At 44.5% G+C, this 15,613-nt stretch overlaps 1 protein-coding gene across 1 annotated transcript in view; it reads left to right on the forward strand.

Moving 5' to 3' along the window:
* The window catches only part of SMS (spermine synthase), a 61,418-nt gene that overhangs the window by 14,074 nt on the left and 31,731 nt on the right, over positions 1-15,613 (forward strand). Inside the window, exon 2 of the mRNA XM_017540696.2 lies at positions 14,037-14,157. Coding sequence (XP_017396185.1) covers positions 14,037-14,157 — 121 coding nt within the window. The remainder of the gene's footprint in view (positions 1-14,036; positions 14,158-15,613) is intronic.

The following is a 15,613-nucleotide window of genomic DNA, read 5'->3' on the forward strand; positions in this document are numbered from 1 at the left end:
GTCGCCCAGGCTGGAGTGCAGTGGTACTATCTCAGCCCACTACATTCTTGGCCTCCAGGGCGCAAGCAATTTTCCTGCCTCAGCCTCCCAACCCCACGCCCCAGGTAGCTGGGACTACAGGTGTGCACCATCTTGCCTGGCTAATTTTTGTAGAGGCAGGGTTTCCTCTTGTCGCCCATGCTGGTCTCAAATTCCTGACTTCAAGCAGTCCTCGCGACTTGGCCTCCCAAAGTGCTGGGATTACAGGCATGAGTCACCACACTTGGCCTCCTTCTGGAGTTTTTAGGCTACAAATTTAGTTTCCTTAGTAGTTATAGTACTGTTCAGGTTATTTGATATTGGGTGAGTTGTGATAGTTTGTGTTTTTAGAGAAATTGCCTCATTTCATTCTTAAGTTGCCACATATATGTGTGTAGATTTGCAGTATTCCCTTATCCTATTGGTGCTTGCAGGGTATCGGTAGTGCCGTCTCCGGTATTCCTAATACTGGCAAACTGTCTTTTTCCTAAGTCTTGCTAGAGTTCACCTTGATAATCTTTTCAAAGAAATAGTTTTTTGCTTCATTTTTTTCTCCTCTAGTTTTTGTTATCAATTTTATTGAGTTTTTTGCTGTTCCCCTTTCCTTCCACTTGCTTTGGGCTTTTCTCTTTTTCTAGGTTCTTGAATTACTAGCATGGATTAGGGATTTGAGATTGTAAAGTGGAAACTGTACTCTTAAGTATTCTCATTCTCTATTACACGGTTTCTGTTAATCCTAGTTGATAATGTTACTCCACGTATTCCTTAAAAAGCAAGAGTCTTAGTTATGTTGGTTCTTAGCTGTTCTTTTTTCAAAACTTGATAGATTGCTAACTTGAACGTAGGAAATATTCCTTAGATAATCTAGTTTCAAGTGCCAAGAATGAGGCCAGACGCGGTGGCTCATACCTGTAATTACAGCACTTTGGGAGGCTGAGGTGGGTGGATCATGAGGTCAAGAGTTCAAGACCATCCTGGTCAACATGATGAAACCTCGTCTCTACTAAAAATACAAAAATTAGTTGGGCATGATGGCGCGCGCCTGTAGTCTCAGATACTCGGGAGGCTGAGGCAGGAGAATTGCTTAAACTCAGGAGGTGGAGGTTGCGGTGAGCCGAGATTGCGCCATTGCACTCCAGCCTGGGTAACAAGAGCGAAACTCCGTCTAAAAAAAAAAAAAAATGTTAAGAATGTTACTTCTGGGAAAGGCAGTAGAATTAACAGCCAAGTGTCCTTGTTAGAAATTTAGAGCTGGAAAAGACTTTAGACTAGGAGGCAGCAAACTGAAGCCCTTGGACCAGATTCTGCTCATGTGGCCTGTTTTTGTGTGACCCTCCAGCTAAGAATTATCTTTATATCTTAAAAGGGTTGTAAAGCACACACACAGAAGAAAATGTGACAGAAACCTGATTTAGCCCGTATGCTTTACCATGTGGCACTTTACAGAAAAAGCTTCCCCGCCCCTGCCTGTAGATTATCTAGGTGTAGTGATGCTGGTTGCCTGTTTCAGAGCCATCTGGAAAAATTGCGAAGTACAGATTTCCTAGCCTGCCCATATGGCTGCCTTCTCATCTGGAATATATCATAGCGCATGGCCCTCTCCATGTTTGGGTGGTTTTGACTTGTGTCCTTTGGTCTTTCATCTTTATTCTCCAGTGGCACTTACTTTTCTAATCTTCCTAGGTGCTGAGTTGAATATGGACTTGGCTAATAGTGCCCTGGTAAAGCCACAGGAAGGGGAGGCAGAGGGACCTCCCAGGGGACATGTGTATCAAGGACAGCTCTAATATAAATGTGTTTTTTTTTTTTTTTTTGACATCACACAATTCCCAAAGTCCAAACTGTTTCATCTTTGGAAATGCTATTTCATTGTTGATTCACAGCCTGGCATAGATGCTCAGACAGAACCCTTTAATTATTATTTTCTTAGTTTTATTTTTAAAGAGTCTTGCCCTGTTGCCTAGGCTGGAGTGCAGTGGCGCGATCTTGGCTCACTGCAACCTCTGCCTCCTGAGTTCAAGGGATTCTCCTGCCTCAGCCTCCCAAGTAGCTGGGATTATAGGCACCTGCCACCGCACCCGGCTAATTTTTGTATTTTAGTAGAGATGGGTTTTCACCATGTGGGCCAGGCTGGTCTCGAGCTCCTGACCTCAAATGGCCAACTGCTTTGGCCTCCCAAAGTGCTGGGACTACAGGCGTGAGCCACTGCGCCTGACCTTGGATTATTTTTAAATACACAAATGGTATGACCTGTAAGGGATTCTGCCCAACTAAAGTTAGTGAGAAGAAAGCTGGATGTTCATGATATTGATGAAGTGCCCAAAAAGCGTATTTCATCCTTTCCAGACAGTAAAAGTGGCAATCCCATGGTTTCTACTTTGGCAAAGAAATCTTGTTCCCCTTCTGGACGGAGCTAAAGGAAACCATTGTCATTTGACTGGGACCGTCTCCACACCTCACATGCCAATTTTGAACTAAAAGTCAGGGCTGGTCACTTTACCTGGTCCAGATGCATTTCTAAGTCATTTCCTGTTCCCTAATCTCAAACACTGCAAGTCCCCTTTCAAAACTTTCTTCTTGTTACTTCTTTAACTTCTCCTTTCTGTTGAGTTGTAGCATGACCCCTACCCCCTGATTTTTTCTGTGGGTTCTGATCTCTTTTCCTAATCTCCTGCCTTGGTTCTCTTCCACAGCTCTGGGCCAGAGTTTATTCCTTCCTCTTCTCAAGAAACATGGTCCTTAAGCTGATGGGGCCCACTGAAGAGCATTGTAGGACACTGTATGTTGCTTGCATGATGCCTTCCAGGAGAGGTCAAATGGCCTGATTATTCAGTGTCTCATAACCACAAACTAATAGATAATATTCCTCCCAGATGAAAGGCAGGCTTTAGTATACTGTCTCTTGTCTGTGCCTTATTTTCTAAGTCTTGGCTAGACTCCCATATGGGTTAAATCAGAAGGGTGAGGATGGGTAACTTTGAATCACTCCCCATTGCCCCTGTCTGTGGGAAATGCTCTCCCTTGCAGTGGGAATGACAAGGCAGGGCAGTGAAATAATTAGTGACACATTTAAGTTATGCTGTAACTTAGTGCATTGAGTTTTAAGAAATAGTCATTGTGGCTGGTACTCTGTAAACATGCCCATATGGCGCATGAAAAGAGCTTGGGTGTCATTTCTGTGTTGGTGTGTTTTCCTTCTGGAGTTAATTTTTCTTGTCTGGTTACTCTTCTCTATGATCATCGGAAACCATGCTATAAAAATTAAAGTCCTCTAAATTTTTCATTTTCATGCCATTGTTCCTGTCTGCCCTGTCTGTATTTTTTTTTTTTTTTTTTTTTTTTTTTTTTTTTTTTTTTTTTTTTTTTTTTTTTTTTTTTTTTTTTTTTGAGACATGGTCTTGCTCTGTCACCCAGGCAGTGCAGTGGCGAGATCTCAGCTCACGGCAACCTCTGCCTCCTGGGCTCAAGCTCTTCTTCTGCCTCAGCCTCCCAAGTAGCTGGGACTACAGGCACGTGCCACTGCACCTGGCTATTTTTTTATATTTTTAGTGGAGATGGAGTTTTACCATGTTGCCTAGGCTGGTCTCCAGTGATCCTCCAGCCTCAGCCTCCCAAAGTGCTGGGAGTACAGGCGTGAACCACCACGCCTGGCTCCTGTCTGTATTTTGCAGCCATACCTCATACGTTATTTTTCAAATAATGGCTTTTTTTTTCTCTGGGTATATACCCACTAATGGGATTGCTGGATGCAATGGTAATTCTACTTTTAGTTCTTTAAGGAATCTCCATGCTGTTTTCCATAGTGGATGTACTAGTTTGCATCCCTACCAGTAGTGTTAAAGTGTTCTCCTTTCACCACATCCAGACCAACATCTATTATTTTTTGACTTTTTAATTATAGTCATTCTTGCAGGAGTAAGGTGGTATCTCATTGTGATTTTAATTTGTATTTTCTTAATAACTAGTGATGTTGAGCATTTTTTCATGTTTGTTGGTTGTTTATGTTCTTTTAAGAATTGTCTGTTGCCCATGTCCTTTGCCCACTTTTCGATGGGATTATTTTTTACTTGCTGATTTGTTTGAGTTCTTTGTAGATTCTGGATGTTAGTTGTTTGGATGAATAGTTTGTAAATATTTTCTCCTACTCTGTGGGTTATCTGTTTGATGATTATTATTTCTTTGGCTGTGCAGAAGCTTTTTAGTTTAATTAGATCCTATTTATTTATTTTTGTTTTGTTGCATTTGCTTTTGGGTTTTTGGTCATGAATTCTTTGCCTAAGCCAATGCGTAGACTAGGTTTTCGGATGTTATCGTTATGTTCTAGAATTTTTATGGTTTTAGTTCTTAGATTTAAGTCTTTGATCCACCTTAAATTGATTTTTGTATAAGGTGAGAAATAAGGATGCAGTTTCTTTCTTCTACATGTGGCTTGCCAGTGGAGAAACCAACTTCTGAGACTTCTCCATTGCCTTGGCAACCTTGTAGTAAGTAGGATTCTGAAGGCTCAGCTTGTTAGTTTGGGATTTTGGGGTCGGGGGGGACAACTTTTTTGAGATATGATTCATATGCCATACAACTCCTTTATTGAATATGTAAAATTCAGTAGGTTTCAGTGTATTTGCAGAGTTGTGTGACCATCATGACAATCAACCTTAGAACATTTCCATCACCTCAAAAAGAAACTCCGTGCCCCTTAGCCATCACCGCTGTTCCTACCCTCATTCTTCCCAGCCTCTGGAACCACTAATCTGCTTTACATTTCTATGGATTTGCCTTTTCTGGACAAAGCAAATAGAATCACTCTTTCACTTAGCTTAGTGGAAACTTCTTTTTCACTTAGCATGGTGTTTTTAAGGTCCGACCATGTCGTATGTAGCATATATCAGTACTTCATTCCTTTTATGCCTGAATAACCACATGGATAAACCACAGGTTGCTTATCCATCTATAACCTGATGGAAGTTTGGGTCGTTTCTACTTTCTGGCTATTACATACCATGCTGCTGTGAACATCTGTGTCAGCTTCCTTTCATCATCATGCAGCTGTTGTAAAAAGGACTAGACATGGGGCTATAAAGCCAAGCTGTTAAATAAGGCACACCAAAGAACTACCCGCTTGACCTAGAAATTCATTAGGCTTCTGAATATCTGAGAAGTCTAATCAGGAGATCCTTTTTGAAAATTGAAAAGTTAAACTTGTAATTGCAAATTAGAATTTTCTTTTGTGAAATCGAAGGATTTTTTGCATATCACTTGATTTCTGTAATCTGGACTTGCTACCTGTCAGTCTTCATGCTTTTGATGGACATAGCACATTCTGAGTGAGCTGAAAAGATGCTCTCAAACCCTTAGGCAGTGCTTAGCCGTGGACTTGGGTAAAAAGAAGACTTGAGGGATGCCATTCTCTTTGTCATTCTTTTCAGAGGGGTTGTGTCAGTGGTGTTGGTGATTCCTGAACAGATACTTCTTTAACTTGGTATAATTTATGTAAATTTTAATATACCAGTTCTGAGTTTTGAACAATGCATACAGTTGTGTAACCACCACTGTTAGCAAGATTAGAACAGCTGAACAGGGTTTTAAAGCAGCTTCCTGAATTATTTCAAATTGCATAGGAATCCAGTTTCCTTTCCTCTTTTAGGTAGAGAAGTCCATCAAGAAAAACCAGAAAGGTGCTTTATGTGTGAAGGGAAATTGTGCACAACCTGAGCCTGGCTCTCAGGTTATCTGACATTAGGGTCTGGGGTTTAGGGGTAAGGATGCTTGCGTTTGTCCTTCCCCTTGTAGGGAGTTGCAGACTGGCTCTGTTGCCAGCCAGCTCGCAGGCCATCTTCCCATGGAGAGAGTGCAGATCCCTGAACTGAGCAGGCAGGAAGGGGCTGGGTGTAAGCCTGAACAAAGGTGGGCCCATGGACTTGGGTGGTAAGTGGTAAGCATGGGTGGGGAAGGCATGAGTGAGTGTGTGTGTGTGTGTGTGTCTGTCTGTGTGTGTGTAGGGGCATGGAGCTCTGGAACTCTTGGCAGTTCTGTGGTAGCTGGGGCTGCAGTTGCTGGAGCAGTAGGTGAGCTGGAGCTTCAGCTTTGGGTCTTTATCACTTGGCATGTTGCGGGGATGGGGATGACTAACCACCCCTTGGAGCCAGTTCTGGGAGAGACCTAGGGAAGAAAGGGGCTTGATAGTGAGGTATAAAATTTTCAGCCTTCATGACTAAAAATATGCTTGGCGAGAATAGAAATTCACCTCCCAGTTCCACAAGCCAGGTGCTCCTTGACCGTGAGAGAGCTGAAAGGAATGTGAATATAAATCTTCTGTTCCAGCCCCCTCGTTTTGCAGAGGAGAATGTCAAGTCTGTGGCCTGCGGAGTCTAATGGCCCTGCGTCAGGGGTAGCGACCACACACACACACAAGATAGTCGAGGTTGTGTAGCCTTCAGAAAGCCCCCAGGGTGCTCATGGCCTGAGTTTCCTTAGCTAAAGTTTTTGAAGTTGAAAAACAGCCACAAGCCAAGGTCACAAGTAGAGGTTTTTTGTTGTTTTTTGTCTTTCTGGATATGTGAGAATTGCACATTTCCTTAGGGCAGCCTCTAATGGAATTTAGTTTCTTAAGGAGTATGTTAGATTCTCAAAGCTGAAGGAGGAGCAGGAATATAACATGCATGTCTTTTTTTGGAGCGGGGTGCGGGGGGAGGGTGGAGCAGGTTCAGTTTTGATTCAGAGTGACTCCCTGGGCTAGTAAGGTTGACTAGTACAGCTGATGTCCTTTATGCACACGGGCTGCATGCCATACGGATCAGTGATTAAATAGCAGTACAAGACCATGAGGGAAGGAAGGAACTGACATTGATTCTGGGTTCTATACAGGAACCCTACAAAGTAGTGTTTCCACTTTATGAGGAAATTAGGTCTGTAAGTGAAAAGTCCTGGCCAGCGAATTGGGGTGGAGTAGAGAGACTGGTGGGAGGCTTGGTGGGGCCTGTTATGGGGAATGTTAAGTGGCTGGTGATGTAATAACCATCAATGAGAGTAGCGAAGTAACAGGCCTGATATTGATCCGAGACTTGTGATTGGAACAGTGCTGGGAGCAGTTGCACAGGCGGCAAGTTCCAGCTAGATACACAGATTTGGGCTTTGTCCATCTGGAGCTGATGCTCGGGGTCAGAAGAATGAGGCTCTCCAAGACGGGCCTATAAATGGTTCCCTGGTAGAAAATGAGGCAGGAGGGTAAAGCGTAGGTCTTGATTCTTTTTTTTCCCCTTCCTGTCTTCCTTTCCTTTAGTAGTGGTGTATTTAATTTGGACCAGTTTATTCATTTTAAGTTACTGTTGAACACACATACACAAAGTAGGCAGTGGGCTGGAAATGGGGACATTGCGTTGTTCAGTAGACAAAGGACACCTTTTGCCTTGGGAGAGGTCACTGTTTCTGAGTACTTTGGAAGGCTGACTGAGCTACTAGTTATGATGTATTGTTTTTGCCTGGCCATTGAAGTGAATTTTCTAAGAGCTGCCAAAGAACATTTCATTGGCCTAGTTTGGTGGATGACTATGTCTCCTTGAAAGTAGTGTGATGAGCTCTTTTAGCATTTGAATCTTTGTTCACATTTTCTTCTAATTTGTGGACACTTAGGACCTTGGTATCCTGTGTTGTCAAGTTTGGGTATATTCTGACCTCAGGCTCATTTTTAGCCATGTGTAGAGCATCTAATAGTTCTCAAGAGATTGTATTGCCCATGTCCTGCCCTTGGGGCAGTTGGGGTATGGGGTCTTTATTGACAAGCAAGGACGTTCCTGACATTTAGTGGGAATGGCTGGGTTGCCAAAGTCTTGTGAAAGACAGGACAGTCTTTCTTACCACATCGTTAACCTTGACCCTGATAGCCAGGAACCCTGATAGAGCAAGTCTGATTTGTTTCATCATTTTTATAAGTTCCATACTAGACAGGCATAAAGGTTGTAATTTGGAATAATTGCAAGGCATTTTCTGGGGCATGTGACAGGTTACCCGTGGCTTCAGTTACTAAAGAGTTCTAACTTTTTTCAGCCCTTCTGTTTCGTTGAGCATTTTCTGTAACTTTTTGGTGACTTGAGTATAACTGGTATGGAAATTGTAAGGGGTTTCTTTTTTTGTTTGTTTGTTTGTTTTCTCTATTGGGTGATTTAGGTTAGTGGTTCTTAACTGTGGCTGCATGTTGGAATTTCCCAGGGAGCTTTTGAAAATATTGATGCTTGGGTCCCACCCCCAGATTTCTACTTAACTGGCTTAATGTATGGCATTGGAATTTTTTAAAACTCCCCAGGTGATTATTATTTTTTTGATACAGGGTCTCACTGTTGCCCAAGCTGAAGAGCAGTGGTGCAATCACGGGTCGTTGCAGCCTTCACCTCTCAGGCTAAGATGATCTCCCATCTCAGCCTTCTGGGTAGATGGGACTATAGGGGAATACCACCATGTCTGGCTAATTTTTGTAGTTTTTGTAGAGACAGATTTTCACCACATTGCCCAGGCTGGTCTCAACTTGCTGGGCTCAAGTGATCCTCCTGCTTTGACCTCCTAAAGTGTTTGGATTACACACATGAGCCACCATGCCTGGCCTCCTTGGGTGAATTGTAATGCACAGCTACGATTGTAAACCACTGATCTAGATGTTCTTGAGCCTCTGCAAAGATATAGAAATAAAGGATGATGAATTCAGTCTTTATTACTGAAAAATGAAAAAAATACTGATGATGAAAAAAAGTACTTTTTTATTTGCCCACAAAACATTTATTGAGCACCTGGGATCAAGATGACATAAGTGAACCACCTCATGCTTTGCTTTGTTTTCTCTTAAAACCCTGATTTGGGGCCGGGTGTGGTGGCTCACATCTGTAATCCCAGCACTTTGGGAAGCTGAGGTGGGCAGATACCTGAGGTCGGGAGTTTGAGACCAGCCTGACCAACATGGTGAAACCCTGTCTCTACTAAAAATACAAAATTAGCCGGGTGTGACGGCACATGCCTGTAATCCCAGCTACTTGGGAGGCTGAGGCAGGAGAATCGCTTGAACCTGGGAGGCGGAGGTTGCAGAGAGCCGAGATTGCGCCATTGCACTCCAGCCTGGGCAACAAGAGCGAAATTTCATCTCAAAGAAAAAAAAAAACCCTCTGATTTGGAAAAAGATTACTTCGGAGTCTTCAGCTCTAGCTCCCCTTCCTAGAGTGTCTTCCCCAAGGACTGAGTGACAGGGAGAGGCCCCAGTCAGGACGAAGGTGAGAATGAAGGGAGAGGGATGGTGGGCAAAATGGTGATGTCCCCATAACACCTTCCTGGCAAGACTAGCATGCTCAGATGCCCACGGGGACCAGGCGGCCACACAAATGAACAGGGCTTGTGGGTAAATGAGCTTCCAAAAATATGTTCAGCCTTGGCCTGTTTTTACTGAACTTGGTGGGTAAGTCTATAGTGTGGAAACAAGTAATACTTCAAATTGGATTTCTTGTGTAGTTTTTCCTTCTGTTTGAAACCTGGCCGGAGGGCCTTCTTTAGCCCACATGGTGCCTTTCCTCTAATTGTGCCAGTTAGAAAAGGGGATGGCCATTATGCTGGGCTTGGCCAACAGTCAAGGCCTTCGCATAGATCAGACAAAGACACTCCCTTTCCTTGGCCTAAGGGACGAAGTTCACCCGAGCTCACCCAGGCCAGAGTCCTCGTTAGCTGCACAGCCTGGTCAATTATATGCAGGGTGGCCTTGCCTAGATTGTTCATTCACCAGCATGGGGGTTCGGGTTCTATTTCGTAATGTGCCAGCAGAACCGTCTTGAGGCCATTTACCAGGAGTGATGATTTATTTTATATGCTTTCAAAACAGAAAACATCTGTTCTAGCCAAGGGGAGATTGCTTAGTTTCAGAATGGCTCTTCAGATTCAGGGAAAGTTCTGCCTAGGGTACACTCAAGCCACCTCCATTGTCAGTGACAAACACAAACTGAACAAGGTTAGTTTATCTTATCAAGTTTGAAATCAGATTTTTTTATTTTAGTGAGATAGAATTCAGTCTAAATGTTGCAGTTCTGGGAAAACAATTCAGATCTTCGCTTTTAATTCCCTGAAACCAATTTCAGAATAGCAAAGCAAGCTAGATTATTTTCTGCCAAACGACCTTCCCAAAGGCACAGTTTTGCTAGGAACAAACGAGAGCTTAATGTTTCATTGGGCCACCACTGCTTGGTGTTCATAGATGCTTGCACCGTGGGAATGTGTCGTGGATTCTGTTCTGGTAGTCTCTCCCTGATATGGGGCTTTTTCCTGGAGTTTCTTTCATTTTGGCCATCAGTAGGGCTTGACCACCCTGACATCAATCCTACCCAAGTCCCCACAGGTTTCAGCTACATCCCCTTTGGCTAGCCAGACCCTGCATTCTAAGGGGGAGGAAACCACTTTTTGGGGGTGAACACCTGTTGGTGACTTTTAGAAGAAGTTCCTTTAGTACTTAGGGCTGTCCAAAGCCCCTTTGCCTTTTCTCTTCTTCCTCTCTCAATTGCTGATACCCCACAGGTCTCAGGGCTGTGGCCCGTTTGTTTCTACCTATACCTGTTTGGGGATTTAGGGTTACACTGTCATCTAGTTTTGTTCCAAATTTTGCCTGTGAGTTTTGGTTGGACTATCAACTGCTCTGTTTGGCAATTCTGAATATGATGTTTTCACTGCCACTTTACTATTCCTTTTGCTATTGTTAAAGTTGAAAATGAATTTTGGGTAGGTGTATTAGCTTGCTAGGGCTGCTATAACAAAGTACTGCAAATTGGGTAGCTGACGATGGCAGAAATGTATTCTCTCACAGTTCTGGAGGCCAGAAGCTTGAGATCAAATTGTAACAGGCCCATGCTTCCCCAGAACGCTCTAGGGGAGAATCCATCCTTGCCTCTTCAGCTTTTGGTACACTTCTGGCTGTGCTGGGCTTGGCGTGTGGCTCTTAATCACTCTAATCTCGGTCTCCGTCTTATGTCACCTGCTTCCTTTTCTCCGTGTATCTTCTCTTCTCTTGAAAGGGCACTTGTCCTTGGGTTTAGGGTCTGGGTACCTGGATAATCCAGATGCTTTCATCTTGAGATCCTTTACTTTATTACATCTACAAAGACCCTTTTCCAAAGAAAGTCACATCCCCAGGTTCTGGAGATGAGGATGTGGGTATATCTTTTTGGTGCCACCATTATACCCACTACAGTGTGAGAGAGTGAAATCTTCTGATTTTTAAATGGCAGCTAATTTATACTTTTTATTTTTTTTTGAGGTGGAGTCTTTGTCGCCCAGACTGGAGTGCAATGGCATGATCTGGGCTCACTGCAACCTCTGCCTCCCAGGTTCAAGTGATTTGCCTGACTCAGCCTCCTGAGTAGCTGGGATTACAGACACACGCCACCATGTCCAGCTAATTTTTGTGTTTTTAGTAGAGATGGGGGTTTCACCATGTTGGCCAGGCTGGTCTTGAATTCCAGACCTCTTGAACCTCCTGCCTTGGCCTCCCAAAGTTCTGGGATTACAGGTGTGAGCCGCCACGCCCAGCCCTAATTTACACTTTAAAAAAATCTGTGCAGGGGCTGGGTGTGGTGGCTCATACCTGTAATCCCATCATTTTGGGAGGCTGAAGCAAGTGGATTGCTTGAGCTCAGGAGTTTGAGACCAGCCTGGGCAACATGGTAAAACCCCGTCTCTACAAAAGAAGTACAAAAATTATTAGTTGGGCGTGGTGGTTTGCACCTGTAGTCCCAGCTACTTGGGAGGCTGAAGCAAGAGGATCACTTGAGCTGGAAAGGCAGAGGTTGCAGTGAGTTGAGATCATGCCACTGCACTTCAGCCTGGGTGACAGAGAGACATCCTGTCTCAAAAAATAAAAAAAAGCCTGTGCAGGCCAGAATAAGACATACCTGTCCAATTTGGCTTCTAAACTCCCCATTTGTAGCCTTCATTCAGTGGTCTTGGGAACACAGTTCTGAGTCACTAGAGATAGAGTCTTTATGCATAGTGAAAAAATCCTTAACTTCCCAGTTCTAATTTCGGCACTACTTAGTTTATGGTAGGAATTCTAATGTAATTTTCCTGGCAAACCACACTGCAATCAGCTGTGACTGCTTGCTTTTTCTTTTTCTTTTTTTTTTTTTTTTTTGAGACGGAGTTTCGCTCTTGTTACCCAGGCTGGAGTGCAATGGCGCGATCTCGGCTCACCGCAACCTCCGCCTCCTGGGTTCAGGCAATTCTCCTGCCTCAACCTCCTCAGTAGCTGGGATTACAGGCACGCGCCACCATGCCCAGCTAATGTTTTTTGTATTTTTAGTAGAGACAGGGTTTCACCATGTTGACCAGGATGGTCTCGATCTCTTGACCTCATGATCCACCCGCCTCAGCCTCCCAAAGTGCTAGGATTACAGGCTTGAGCCACCGCGCCCAGCCTGCTTTTTCTTTTACATCTATTCAGGTCACAGAGATGCTTCATGTTGATACTTTTACAGGCTGTTTTTCCCCTCACAGGAGCCAGCCTTCACAGGGCTGGTGGGACGGTAAAGAGTAATTTCTCAGCTGGGCATAGTGGCTCACGTCTGAAATCTCAGCACTTTGGGAGGCCGAGGCAGGTGGATCATGAGGTCAGGAGATTGAGACCATCCTGGCCAACAGGGTGAAACCCCGTCTCTACTAAAAATACAAAAATGAGCTGGGTGTGGTGGTGTGTGCATCTAGAGGCTGAGGCAGGAGAATCGTTTGAACCTGGGAGGTGGAGGTTGCAGTGAGCAACCACTGCACTCCAGCCTCGTGACAGACCAAGACTCCATCTTAAAAAAAAAAAAGGAATTCCTCTTGTTATATCTTGGTTCTTGGTTTTACCTTTATTAGGGAATGCCTGCTTTGTAGATGGAACTACCGAAGAACAAATTACATTTACCCCTTTTTCTAAGTATTGTAATGTTGGATGTTCTTGAAGATCCTGGCTTCAAGTGAACCTGCAGAGATTAATATACTTTCTGTAAGGTTGACCTTAGTTCTACCTGGGAACACTGATGGCACTTTTGGGAGTAGGACAGTGGACAGGATGGGAGATAGGATTGGCTTCTGGCACCATGGGGGTAGGGTGGGGAGACTGACATGCCAGCAGATTGTCCCATATGGAATCATTGTCCAGTTTCTACCATTTAGAACTATGTTACTGAGCACTGGGCATTACTGTTGGATATTTTTTTCCAGTTATAAAAGCACATCCTTGGCTGGACGCGGTGGCTCACACCTGTAATCCCAGCACTTTGGCAGGCTGAGGTGGGCGGATCACGAGGTCAAGAGATCGAGACCATCCTGGCCAACATGGTGAAACCCTGTCTCTACTAAAAAAAAATACAAAAATTAGCTGGGTATGGTGGCATGCACCTGTAGTCCCAGCTACTCAGGAGGCTGAGGCAGGAGAATTGCCTGAAACCAGGAGGCAGAGGTTGCAGTGTGCCGAGATTGCGCTACTACACTCCAGCCTGGTGCCTGACGACAAAGCAAGACTCTGTCTCAAAAAACAAAAAAAACCAAAAAACAAAAACAAAACACATCATTTTTGTAAAAATATGAAAAAAAAGCTTGTCATTTATATGACAGCTCATCAGCAGTGGACAGGTATCCCTTTTCTAGTACCTTGTGTCTTCACTAATTTATTTAACCTAAACTGGAATCTCATTTGTTGTATTTGTGTTTATTTCCATTTCTTTAATTTCTGCTTAGTGTGAATATTTTGTTCCGCTGTCTCTAGGCTGAATATGTCTACATCCTTGGCACAGCTATTTATGATCAGTTTTTGTCTTCTTACCATCATGTAACCTGGTGGTCTGCATCGCCTTTCCTTGCAGGGTGGAGAATGTTTATAGCTCATGACAAAGGATAAGTGACACTGACAACTTTGTTGAGGTTTTTTGTTTGTTTTTAATAAGGCTCAGTCCTCAAACTGTGCCTCCTTGTCTTTCTTTCTGAACCTTTCTTCCTGACCATTTTGCCTTCTTCCCCTTGTTCTCCAGCTGATGGTGAGACCATTCTAAAAGGCCTCCAGTCCATTTTCCAGGAGCAGGGGATGGCGGAGTCAGTGCACACCTGGCAGGACCATGGCTATTTAGCAACCTACACAAACAAGAATGGCAGGTAAGCAGTCTCCAGTGCTCTTCTTCAGAGCCAGTTACTTATGAGCAGAGACGTGACAGAGTGGAGGGTGGGGGTGGTGTCTGGTATTTTTTTTTTCTCCTTTGACATCTTTCAGGATGAGGCTTGGGACTTGGTGCTTCTCAACCCTCGCTGCACATCAGAATCTCCTGGGAGTGTTACCGACTACAGGTTCTTAAGGTCTCATGTATATAGAGATTGACAGGAGGCTAAGCATGTTTCCCAGACAAGTGTTTTGTTAAGACTTAACGCCCAGAGTGGGCATAAGGGAGAGAGCCCAGGAAAAGTTCTGTGGCTGACTCCTCCAAGGGTAGCCACAGGTAATGTTCTGAAGGGAGTAACACGAATAATTCATGAGGTAGGTGAGTGTCACTACAGGTCCGCACCTGGGGAGTATGAGGCCTCCTGCTAATGCATGCCCCCTGAAGTGGCCGGTGAGCCCTGCTCTTGGTGGGGACTTCAGCATAATAGTAACACAGGAGCAGACAGGGGCAGAGTCGCTCACTAGGCTCATCACAAGCGGTAGGTCAGCTCCCTTGAGTAAAAAGTTTATGGTGGAACTCAGCCTCTTAAGTCCCTGGAGTAAGATTTTTACCATAGGATGCTGCTTGTTTTAGTGTTTCCCAGGTCTCTCTGTCAGCAGGTATGTCAGAGTGGGTGGGGATGGATATCAGATGGGGTGGGGTCCAGATGGTTGGATTGGTTGGGGTGCCTGCCACCTGTGGGTCCCCACTAGTTTGCAGCAGAAGCCCCGTAGAGGGCACACCAGGGCCTTCTTGCTGCAGGATGCTGAGCTGCAGGTGCCCTTGCTCGGGTTGAAGTAGGGTGGGTGCAGGCTGCGGGTGTCTGTGCTAGGCTGGCCAGCAGGAGCACTGCAGGGCCCCAGGGGCAGCCTGCACAGAGCCTCAAGCAGCGCTTTGCCATCTTCCTGGTTCGTAGAGCCTGGTATTTCTGGAAATAAAAGTGTAATTGGGTTGGGGGGAGCCCAAGTCTTTCTCTACTCTGTTTCTGGAGAGCTTTCATGAAACACTCATGCCCAGGCATTTTCCCCAGAAATTGAGGCCCCAGGGCCTGGACATTTGGATTTTTCGAAAGCCCCAGTAGTTCTATGCGGCCAGGACCAAGAACCCCTGGTGGCATAAGCAGTTTGCAGTGGCAGTCAATGATTCAGACTTGGTTGAGACACAGCTTCCTGGGCCCCTACTGCAAGAGTTTCTGATACAGTAAGTGGATCTGGGGCAGGGAAAGATTACATTTCCAGGAAGCTCCCAGGGGATGCTGATGCTGCTGGACAGTTGACCACACTTTCAGTAGCACTATTATGACTGATTATCAGCTACTACAGACCATGGTAAAATGCAGAAGAAAGCCTAAACTAAGAAATGACTGATAACAAGAAACCAGTGCGTTGAGCTCTTGGTATTTTCTTTTTTTTTTT

Source organism: Cebus imitator, unplaced genomic scaffold (genome assembly GCF_001604975.1).
Source record: "Cebus imitator isolate Cc_AM_T3 unplaced genomic scaffold, Cebus_imitator-1.0 Scaffold128, whole genome shotgun sequence".
Taxonomy (NCBI): domain Eukaryota; kingdom Metazoa; phylum Chordata; class Mammalia; order Primates; family Cebidae; genus Cebus; species Cebus imitator.